The sequence below is a fragment of the Danio aesculapii genome, chromosome 5 (assembly GCF_903798145.1).
Source record: "Danio aesculapii chromosome 5, fDanAes4.1, whole genome shotgun sequence".
NCBI classification, from domain to species: Eukaryota; Metazoa; Chordata; class Actinopteri; order Cypriniformes; family Danionidae; genus Danio; species Danio aesculapii.
In genome coordinates, this window is record NC_079439.1 from 33,324,794 (window position 1) to 33,336,958 (window position 12,165).

A 12,165-nucleotide genomic window follows, 5' to 3' on the forward strand; every position below is an offset into this window, starting at 1 on the left:
TCACTTTTTATAGGCCTTTTGTTCATTAACTCTATACAATAAGGTTGAATTTAACTAAAGTCAAAGTAATCAAAACTACAAAAGCGTTTTATTATTTTTAGCTAATTTGAATTTCTTAGTGAATGCCTTAAGTCATTATATTAAGTAAATGTTTAATTTCATTAAATGGAGTTAATAACTAATAAAATTCAGTTGTATTTTTTTTATCAACTTATAATAAAACTATTTCTCAATACGGATTTGAATGCATTAACTAAAGTTCACTAATTAGAACTATTATACTTTATCATCCTTTTGCGCTTTAATTTGGTTGAAACATTTATTTAATCAGAACATGTTTATACAAGAAATCAATACACACCAAGTAATTTTTGCTTATTACACCTGTTAACATCTGATCAATATCATGACCATAATTCTGCATATTGTGATAAAAGCTTCAGCAATTAATCGCAACAAGAAAATTAGATTCTGGTAGAAATCCTATCTGTGATGTATTTTACGTAATTAAGTGACGTTAAGCAAGTTAAGTTATGGTTATTTACTAATAGTCTGGCGCCCTGCAAATTGTTTTTAGAAAATATATTCTCAGCCTCAGATGGTATGCTAAGCACTGCCATTCTAAATGTCAGAACATCTAAACGTTTGAGACGTATAGTACACTTTTTTTGTGTTTGGTTCAAATATACAAGATTCCCGGGAGTCAAGTGTGCAGCAATTTTAACCAGTCTGCCTGGAAACAAGTCTGATTGGATAACAAAGACTGCAATTTTTATCTACATGCATCCTACCATTTTTTCTTTTCTTTTCTTTTCTTTGTTTTGCTGACAGATCATTAAGGATATGACCCTTTTCACAAGCCAGTTATGATGTGTTTAACGGTCATCAGCATTTTGAATCCTTGAAAGTTTTAATGTTGTGAATTTTATTTATTTTTTTATTATTATTATTTTTTAAATGTATGAACACATATGTATATATGGATGTGGTGTATCATATTTGCTTCAAATGACAAAAAAAACAAACTTCTGCTTGTGCGAGGCTTTTCTAATGCAGCGTCTATGGTGCAGGACAGTAAATTTGACGCTATTTTCTCCTCTGGCTATTTTTTACTATTTTTTCCTTTTTCTAAAAGTCTTTATAACATTATTGTGGAGTTTTCTTTTATTGTTTGAGCAATTAAGATTGTAATAAATTATTTGTTGTATTCTCCCATTCACTGCGCACTAAGTTTTCCCAACTATGACGACTTGCGCTACTGAGAAACCTGGAAATGTGAAAAGGGTCTATTAGTGTTTTTTTGAAAGGCATTGGTTGATGAATGGTGCAGGGTCTCGTGCTGGCTGGGCTGTTTTTCTGTGGACATTTCCACACTCCTAAACATGATGCAGCACAAAATGAAAGGTGATTGGTTGGTTAACCTGTCAGTCAAGCATTGTGTTCCTTGGCCATTCAAAGTGGCCAGAGTTCGTGGTAGGCGTGGAACAATAACCGTTTTCAAGGTATACCGCGGTTTAGAAAAGTAAAGGTTTTAAAACTGTCAACATTTTCTGCTATACCATTCCTAAGGTATGTGTAATTTTTTTTTTTATTTATATTTTTTTTAATGTAGTTTATGACAGCAGTATCTCTAGCAGAAAAGATATACAACGATGCAATTTTAAATGGTTAAATAAATCAGTGATTTTGAAACAATTGAAGACAGAAGTCAACGATTCAGCCTGACATGTTTACTGTATACTTCCAAAATATTTAAAGTGTTTCTCAAAATAAAATGTATTGTGTTCAAAGCGGAAAAAAGTTTTTGTTTTTTTACCCAAACATTTAAAAAGAATAGATTTTAAAGCAGTAATCACAATACCGTATTACTGTAAAACCTTGAAACCGTTATATTTTTATCCAAGGTTATCTCAGTACCGTCAGAATATTATACCAGCCCATGCCTAGTGTAACACAACACGTAACATAACATATAATATAAAACATAACATAGCATATAACATAACATTTAACATAACACATAACATAACAGCATATAACATGTAACATAACATCGCATATAATATAACATAGCATATAACATCACATATAAAATAACATAACAATCATGAGGAGGGGGGGTCCCTCCACTCCACCACCAGTATGCAGCATACACTTGTATGATGCAACGGCAGCCACAGGACGACAGCGCCAGTGCGCTCACCACACACCTATAGATGGAGTGGAGAGACAGTGATGGAGCCAAATCGGTGGATGGGGATGATTGGGAGACCATGATGGCTAAGGGCAGATGGAGAGAATTTGGCCAGGACACCGAGGTTACACCCCTACTCTTTATGAGAAGAGCTATAGGATTTTTAGTGACCACAGAGAGTCAGGTTATTTGTTATGTTCGTCTCATCCGAATATAACATAACATGTAAAATAACACAACATAACATAAAGGGTCTATTATCGTTTTGTAAACCTCATGTTGTTTCAGATTGTTATGTTGAACGCAAAGACTTTTGTCTCCTTGGTTTTGCATACAATGTTGGTGAGGTTGATTAAATGAATGCAGATTTTCATATTTGGGTGATCTATACCTTTTATAGAAGTTGGTTTCTAGAATTTAAGTCTCGCTCTCATTTTTAGCTGAACTCTGCATGAACGTGACCGTATTTAGCGTTCTAAAACAGGTCTGACAATTATATTTTGAAGAGCATGAGCGTAACCTATTTCGTGGCTGTGGTTGATTTATTTATTTCTTTTCTCTGCAAACTTTAGATGAGCAGGTTCTAATGTCTCTTCTTTGCATTTGCTTTATGTATGTGTTGATGTTTGCCTGTTCATCCGTAGGGAGCTGAGAGCCCTTTATATTTTCCAATGTCTGCGTGAAGTGAGCTCAGTTTTACATCTGAATGAATCTTCAGCGCTCCTCTTCCACCCCCTCATATCTGCCAGCGTTTGTCTCTGCATTACACTCACTCTTAAAAAAACCCAATCACGTCACTCCGTGTTTATCACCATTTCTCAGTGGCCAGTAGGTTGCGTTTGAGTTAATCAGTCATTTTTAGCTAAGACTATTTATAGGACAAGTATGTCAGTAGCTGTGGGCTCTCTCTCTCTCTTTCTCTTTTAGCCTTCTCTCTCTCTTCTTCTTTTTTCTCTCTTTGCTTCTTGTCTTCACAATCTGTATTCCTTCTCTCGTCTCTTATCTCTGTATCCAGGCCCTGCGCTTATGTACAGGGTATGTTTGCTTTATTTATATTGCATACGCGACTAAGACTTCTACAGTCTAAGAGGTGGGTTTATAAAGTAACCAACCCGATATAAAAAATATAAATATTGTAAAAAAAATTTAGCATGTATCCATAGCAAAACATTGCTGAAGTTGTGTTTTTTTGCTATTAAGAGTAAACTAATGCTGTCAGATTTCATCCTTGGTTAATTTTAAGAAAACTTTAAGTATAAAATTTGGATTGCTGTGTTTGTGCTGCAAGACATGAATTATACCTCAAATTAGGGGTGAGTGATATGACCAAAATCTATGCTGTGAAAAATTTATTTTCATGATAATGATATGTAAATAGGAAATAGGATGTAAAAATGATATATTTGTAGGATCAATATAAAATATTTAGTTTTTAGACATTAGATATTGGACAGTATGCATATAAGTGTGTATATGTAAAGCAGTATACATAATTTTCCAATATTCAAGGTCTGAAGATGAATAGTCTGAACACAGACTTTTTCTGCTAATAAATGCTTTAAATGAGGGGTTCCCAAAATGTTCAGCCCGCGACCCCCCCAAAAAAACAATGGTAGTGACTCATGACCCCCTCATTCATTGGAGGTGGTTATAAATATACAAACGTTGTATGAGGAGCCGAAATGGACAAAAGTTTACGAATTTGTTTCCTTGGGTTCTATTCAATGCTATTTATTACTTGCGTGTGTCCTAAAAATTCTAAAAGTGATCATGGAATTTTTTTATTTCTAAATAGAAAAAAATGGGTTAATATCTTGAAAAATGCATTTATACTTTGTGTACTAAACTTTGAGCAGATATGTTTACACCATTAAATATGGCCACTATTATATTTTAATATGTAATAATTCATTAGGCCTGTAATATCCTTTCTTTATATGGGTTCAATTAAAGGCTATGGAATACTATAAAGGGACTTTGGTTTTATTCAGAGTTTAAAAAAGTGTATTTTGTTTTTTTTTAATCATCCAATTACTAAACAATTGCAACAGAAGAGGAAATTCTGTGAACTCACTGATGTGATGACAGCTCTAATCATTTTTATTGCAGCGCTTTCGCCATAGGCCACTGCAGTGCAACACAATAATGAAACTTAATATTAGATGTCCCCTAAACATGTAGGTAAATTAAAGCTTGAACAAAAGCTCTCTGTCTTTCTTGCGCGCCAGCACTCGATCTCTCGCGCGCGCCAATACTGGATCTCTCTTCCGCGCCTATACTCAGTCTCTCTCACGTGCACTCGGCCTCTCACATGTACATTCGGTTTCTCGCGCGCGTACTCAGTCTTTCTGCGTTCGCTTGACTTTTTTTTTTTTTTTCTCCTCTCCGGCACCTCATAACTTTGTGCACACATCAATAGGCCTATATAAACACGGGCATATTGACAACAAAAAAAAGTGCAACAGTCTAACAAACCTATCATTTTTGTTAAAGAGACTGGTGGACACAATGTTTTCAGTCTATTCGCCACTCAGAGATCATCTTCAATGTTCAGTTGTGACCTGTATTTATTTTGAATGTATTTGATTGCCATAAAGGTGTCTAAGTTTAACCTGGTGGTATAAAATCATAAAACCATGGTATAAAATCATGGTATTGCTGTGTTGTTAATCACCATATATGAAAAAAAATTAAAAGGCTGATGGCTTTTTATTTACATTTTGTGTGTGTTTTTTTTTTTTTTTAATGTAACCATTTACAACTATTTTTTCTTTTGTGGGTTTTTGGATAAAATATGATAATTCTAATAGTTTAATAACAATTATTTGACTTTTGGAAATCAAGTGATTCCTTGTCATTGTACCCCGACCCCCAGTTTGGGACCCACTGCTCTAAATCACAGGTGTCAACTCAGTTCCAGGAGGGCCGCAGCTCTGCACAGTTTAGTTTCAACTCCAAATAAACACAACTGATCAACTAATGAAGTGCTTTAGGCTTGTTTGAAACCTACAGGTAATGCCGCGGTCACACCAGAGTTTGAGCATGCAAAATTCTGTTGTACAGCGCTATGAAAGGGGCAGGATTAAACAAGATGATTAGACATTTTAAAAACCAAGCGATTACTTTATATTTAAAATTTCTGTCGTGGTTTGATCTTCGATTGGTCTCATACAGTCACGCCATGCGATTTCGCAGGTCCAGGTGCGTTTCCGGTCTGTCGCATTCGCATGCGCATGAATGGAAGTCTATGGGGAGAAAAGTCCAGTGTGACTGTGGCTTACAGTAAGTGTGTTAGAGAAGAGTTGGAACTAAACTGTGAAGGGCTACGGCTCTCCAGGAACCGAGTTTGACACCCCTGCTATAAATTATCGTATTTATGTTATATTTTGAAAACACATTGTCAGTAATGCATAAAATGAAACTAAATCTCTGATGATAGATCATACCGTTGTCACAGTATATTGTCATACAACCCCTGTTTAAACAGGTATGCTGTTACTTTTGTAAACAATCAAAAATATGATTTTTAGCAATTGGACCATAAACAAAAAAAAAAAAAAAAACACCCGCATGTTTGCATTTGAGGAAGGATTTTGCCTATATTGTCTCCATTTCTAGCTATTTTTATTTTAAAGGGTGATCATGGTAGAATCTTCTAATACTATAAGTAAAAAAAACCCTTTCACTTTTCTGAGCTGATGTCAGCGTTAGCATTGTAGCACCAGTCCAGGCTTTACTTTGCATTTAGTTCTTATTTTCTCGTTACTCCTGCATGAAATAATTTTGTGTAATGCTTAGTACAACAATTATGGTACATGTGTATGCATTTGTAAGTTTCATAACTTAATAAGCATTTGTCAACTATAAATATAGGACTGCATACTTGTTATGAGGCCACGCCCCTGTGCCCTGTTTCTCCATGCTAATTAGGCTGTCTAACCAGTGACGGCCTACTTCTGTATTTGATGCTTAGCAACACCCTGAAGTATTCAGTAATGAAACAGCTATTATTAATTGGGCCCATTTCCTTACCTAATGCTTCCACTACTTGATGGCTCTCACTATCTCTCACCTTTTTGGCATGTCTTTATTAAGCAAGCATGACTCAAATTAAGTGGCTTTGATATATTCAAGTTCAAATATTTGTATTCTTCTTTCTCTGGTCTAACGGGCATTCTCTGGATTTACTGGACTGGGTGTGGGTTTGAGTAACATAGTAATATTTATTTTATTTATATAATACACTGTTAACAGCGACGCGGTGGCAGAGTGGGTAGCGCAGTCACCTCACAGCAAGAAGATCGCTAGTTCAAGCCCTGGCTGGGTCAGTTGGCATTTCTATGTGGAGTTTGCATGTTCTCTCCATGTTGGCATGGGTTTCCTCTGGGTGCTCTTGTTTCCCCCACAGTTCAAAGACATGCGCTATAGGTGAATTGAATAAACTAAATTGGCTGTATGTGTAGGTATGAATGCAAGTATGTATGGATGTTTCCCAGTGCTGGGTTGCGTCTGAAAGAGCATCGTCTGTGTAAAACATATACTGGATAAGTTGATGGTTCATTCCGCTGTGGCAACCCCTGATTACCTTGCTAAAAAATCCAGCTTAAACCAGCCTAGGCTGGTTGACTGGTTTTAGCTGGTTGACCAGCCTGGTTTCCAGCCATTTCCAGCCTGGTCTTAGCTGATCAGGCTGGAAAATGACCAGCTAAATCCAGCTAAAACCAGCTTGACCAGCCTGTTTTAAGTTGGACATAGCTGGTTTTGGTTGGGCTCTCAGCTTGGCTAGGCTGGTCAAGCTGGTAATTTTCCAGCCTAACCAGCTAAGACCAGGCTGGAAATGGCTGGAAACCAGCCTGGAAATGGCCAAAACCCCTCTAAAACCAGGCTGGTTGATCAGCTAAAACCAGCCAATCAGCCTCGGCTGGTTCAAGCTGTTTTTTTTAAATAGGGTAATAAAGGCACTTAGCCAAAATGAATGAATGAACTCTGATAACATTTGACGTTTCTTAATAAAATGTTGTCATTTAGAAAAAATGGCAGTTGGTCTAAATAACAAATGTTTTCAATTGTTGCGATTTAAAAGGCATGGTTAATCAACAACCAAACGTTGATTTTCTTACATATCGCTATAACAGTATAATAAAATAGTATGAAGATGTAATCAGTTATATCAACATACTACTTGGCCTTTAGAGAAGTACTTTCTATCATAGTCCCTTTAAGGCAAGTCATTTCACTCGGCGGCCATCATTGAAATGCCAGTTCTCTAAAACTACTTGCCAAGCTTACGATTATATTATATATTAGAAATAACCAATACAATTTAAACAACAACTGTCTATTTAGTTTCATTTCTAAATGTTCATATCACACAAAATCTGCAGAAACTCATGTCTGGTCTGAACCCCTCCCTCGGAGAGTTGTCATTCTATAGCGATCGCTGATTGGCTCCTGTACTAGAAGGCAGGCTTTATTCTCCATATAGCGATCGCTGATTGGCTCTTATACTAAAAGGCGGGGCTTCAATTGCCATCATGACAGTTACACATTTCCCCATTCAAAAGTATACGTGTGACATGACTTGTGTATTCTATAAGCTGTGTCTTATTTCAGAGGCTGCATCCTCTGAAGGTTGAACACAGGTTGAACCGAGCATTTTATAATGAGACTATCTACACACTACAGAGGACAGACCTCATCACCAGGCGACCGTAACAGCTGCTGTTAATAAGCGCTGATAAAATTTGTATTTACTTTTTTTCAAAGTGATTTTAAAACTTATTTTAAGTGATCTGAAGGCAAAACAAGGTATACAGAAGCTGGAAATATATTTTCTTTGATCCATACATGTACACATAATAATGTAAAATAATGTTTTTTTAACGTGTTTAGATATCCAAGTAAAATAAACTTAATTCATACATTTAAACCGGAGTTTTCTTTTAAAAAAGTTCTGCTGTTATCAGCACGCAATGAATCTTGGGACGTTCAAGGCTGCGAAGGATCCACCGGTTGTGTCCTTTATTACCTGGGAAACGAAGGGCGCATTTGGAGGCTTCGTTTGATGGAACCTTCAAATTTTTTAAAATGAGACAGCCTTCGTCGTGCCGCGATGACACGGCATGGAAAGATACTCTCACGCAGCATTCTCGATTCAGTCAGCTGTTGTTCATTCAGTATGTTCACTAGCAGCTTTTTGGTCCAGACAGCATTAGACATCGCCACTACTTCTGTGATGTTGGCTTGGTGTGTCCCGGGCTTTACTCAACCATACCACATCTGACCCCATCTGCACACACAGCGTCCAATCTCCCTCCTTTCCTGCCGTCCCTAATTTACAGGTCCGTCCCTGGCTGAGCTCTGACAGTGAATCTGTCTTGCGGGTATTAATACTGTCAGAGAGGATGGGAAATTAATGGTGCATGTAGTGAAATTAAAGCCCTGCCTAATGACTGCACCTATCTCCTTTCTGACCTTGTCTCTCTCAGCCCACAAGGGCAACGAGGTGAACCATAACTCTCACAGATCTACCTCTTATAACCTCACAGCGCTTAGAAATGCATGTTATGAATGAAAGCTCTGGAAATCAAATGCACACAAGCTCTGCCGTATTGAACCGAATCGACATGAATGAAAGGAGGTGTGTTTGTGCGCAAGCGTTTAATTGACATTTGTGCCATCGTGAATTTACTTGAGGGCATTCTTGGACACAATTTATTTTTTGTTCCCTCGCCTTTCCCTGAATGACCCGTTACAGGTTTAACTGTAATCATGTAGGAGCATGTGTAAATGAGGGATTTTTGCATTACCTGCTACATTCGCAACCCCCCTCCCTTCTCCAGTCCTCGCTTCTGTTGTCATAGCAACCCTCTGATGATAACAATAGGGCCTAGAGGTGTTTTGGGAGGGTTCGGGGTGGGGGGGTGGGGGTGGTTGACGAAAGAAAGAGCGAGCAGAGGCGACGGAGCTAAAAGAGCTACTTCTCCAGCTGATTGCCATAGCTCATCAAATTCCTTCACATCATCAGTAGCACTATGACTCACCACAGCCCTGCCCAAACACTCGCACTTTCTGACTCTCTCTGATTGCTGTTTTTGCTCTCCCCCACCACCCATGTCCTCTTATCATCACTGCAATGATGTTAATTATAAGTCCATGACAGCCATGACCACTTGTGTGTTTGAAAGGCTCTTCTGCTGTTGTTTTGGATTATGAGTGTCAAGGTAGAAATGGTTTATACGTGGGTTTTAATACAACTGTTTGTAAAACAAACCAGTCATTAAAGCAATGAGTCATAGGACCTCGATCATATTCAAAAAGCAGGTTCTATTGTGTATTGTGTGGTGATAGAAGGGAAACAGCATTATCTGATTCTCCATGCTTTATTTTTTGTTCTCTAAATAAACTGATACACCAGTATTGTATGGATAGTCCATGTTCATTCATCCATTCATTTCTTTTCGGCTTAGTCCATTTATTAATCTGGGGTCGTCACAGCGGAATGAACCGCCAACTTATCTAGCATATGTTTTACACCGCGAATGCCCTTCCAGCCGCGCAACCCAACACTGGGAAACACACATACACTCTTGCATTCACACACATACTTAACTACGGCCCTCAATACACATATAGCACATATCTTTGGATTGTGGGGGAAACCGGAGCACCCGGAGGAAACCCATGCGAACACGGGGAGAACATGCAAACTCCACACAGAAATGCCAACTGACCCAGCTGGGGCTCAAACCAGCAACCTTTTTGCTGTGAGGTGATTGTGCTACCCACTGCACCACCGTGATGCCAAAGTCCATGTTAAATGGCATATTAGTAAGCAGGAAAGCAATCAAATGGAGGGAAAAAAAAAGAATATGATCAACTATGATTTTAATTAGTAATCCGTAATGTTTTGGTGCGATTTCTCAGAACACTACCCATGAAAATTACATGCTGGCTCAGTAAAGGGATAGTGGTCAGTCTTTTGTGACTGTTTGAATGCATTCAACCCTATGAGTGTTTGTGAAATGTTTGGGAAATGGACGTTTTTAAAATTCCAGTATCGATTGGTATCGAATTCCAGTATCGTGACAACCCTTATTTCCTATTTCCCAAAATTATGGTATCAAGCAATTCTTACTATATTTATAATTCCAGAGGCACATCTTTCTGTCCAAATACTGACTGTGTAAACACAAGAACTTGATCATTTAATTGGTAATTTAATGTCAAAAATTCCTAAAAGCATTACACCGATGCTTGAGTAGCAGCAGTTGAGGAGAACGTATCATTATACTGAATTTGGCTTCGTTTCTCTTGTTTGTTCTCTCTCACTCCTGCAGGGATCTGCCTCAATATGGACACAAGCAGTGGCAGTCCTATTTTGGCCGAACGTTTGACGTCTACACCAAGCTGTGGAAGTTTCAGCAGCAGCACAGGTCAGCCCTCTAGATAGAGCTATTTTTGAAACAGAAAGACCTGTTTTTTTTATCAGAAGCTCAGAAATAAAGTTGATTCTTTGGCTTGTAGATCTACTAAAGATTTAACGTGCATGGTCAGACTTGATCTGATTGTTCTTCTGCACCAATGATGTCAACATTAATAACAGATGATTTCTTTTTTGGCTTTGCATTACTGGAGAATAGACAAGTCTTGGACAACCGGTATGGTCTCAAGAGGTGGCAGATAGGTGAAGTGGCCTCAAAAATTGGCCAGTTGTACTACCATTACTAGTAAGGAGCCTTTTTAGCACAACTGTTTATTCTGCATGTTTCTTTTTTGGTGTTGTTGGTTTTAATATATTCTTCTTCTTCTTCAGCCTCCGCACTTCAGAAACAAGCTACCTAAATGAAGCCTTTTCTTTCTATTCAGCAATTCGCCAACGGTCATATTACCACCAGGTCAACAAAGAAGACAGGTGAAAAGAAGCTAAAAAAAATGTTATGAACAATCTTACATTTCTGTCTTATACAGTTGATTAATCTTGTACCGTTTCCTTTGAACAGGCCAGAGCTGGTTGTAAAAAAGCTGAGGTATTACGCTCGGTTTATCGTTGTTTGTCTGTTGCTCAACAAGATGGACCTGGTTAAAGTGTTGGTGAAGGTAAGTAAAGGAGAGCAGGTCAAATAGACCAGTTTTACACTGTTTTTTTGTCTATGGCTTACTATAGATTTTGATTTGAACGGAGGTTCTTGCCAAAGAAATCATTCAGCACAGTCTGTTGGCCACTTATGCTGCTGGAATAAAGACAAAATTCATGCCTCATCAATTTTGGCACTGTCAAATTACGTACTGTTTATTCATTAATCGTATACTTTTTGTAAAAATTGTAGCATTTAAAAAAAGTTGATTAATTTAGTATTTGTTATTATTATTTTTGTTTTATATTTGCCTTTACAAAGGAATAATTGCTATACCCACATTAAACTGTTTACTTTTAAGAAAAAGCACGATATGGTGTTTATTATTGTGTCTGAGAGCACTTGCGGTGAATTCTACAGGAACTTTCGGAGGAGATTGAGGACTACACCCAACGATTCAACACTGAGGACCAGTTAGAGTGGAATCTGGTGCTGCAGGAAGTAGCAGCTTTTGTGGAGGTGGGCTTTTGGATTTTTTTTAAGTATACATAAAAGTGGGATCAGTACAACTGCGTACAGGTCACCTGGAGATATTATTCAGAATCTATATTACTTTCATAATATAGTAACTTATCATGTGAAGTAGGATATGTAATGTAGTGTCCGTTTTTCTATTGTTAATGTTTAGAGGAAAATAAACTAATTTAGTATAATATTATTTTTTGACCCACTTAACCTTCTGTGAATGTCAGAAATTTTCAATTCAATGGCAGCTATAGGGAAATAACAAAAGGAATAACAGTTTGGATACTTGGCAGTTTGATATTTGGGCAGCATGATGGCTAAGTAGTTAGCACTGTTACCTCAACGCAAGAGGGCTGCTGGTTTTAGTCC

The 12,165-nt window shown here is 37.5% G+C and overlaps 1 protein-coding gene across 1 annotated transcript in view; it reads left to right on the top strand.

Annotated features, from left to right (window-relative positions):
* scai (suppressor of cancer cell invasion) overlaps positions 1-12,165 on the top strand; it is a 47,932-nt gene that overhangs the window by 19,661 nt on the left and 16,106 nt on the right. Inside the window, exons 3-7 of the mRNA XM_056457980.1 lie at positions 10,534-10,629; positions 10,837-10,923; positions 11,010-11,108; positions 11,197-11,293; positions 11,692-11,790. Of these exons, the coding sequence (XP_056313955.1) occupies positions 10,534-10,629; positions 10,837-10,923; positions 11,010-11,108; positions 11,197-11,293; positions 11,692-11,790 (478 nt within the window). The remainder of the gene's footprint in view (positions 1-10,533; positions 10,630-10,836; positions 10,924-11,009; positions 11,109-11,196; positions 11,294-11,691; positions 11,791-12,165) is intronic.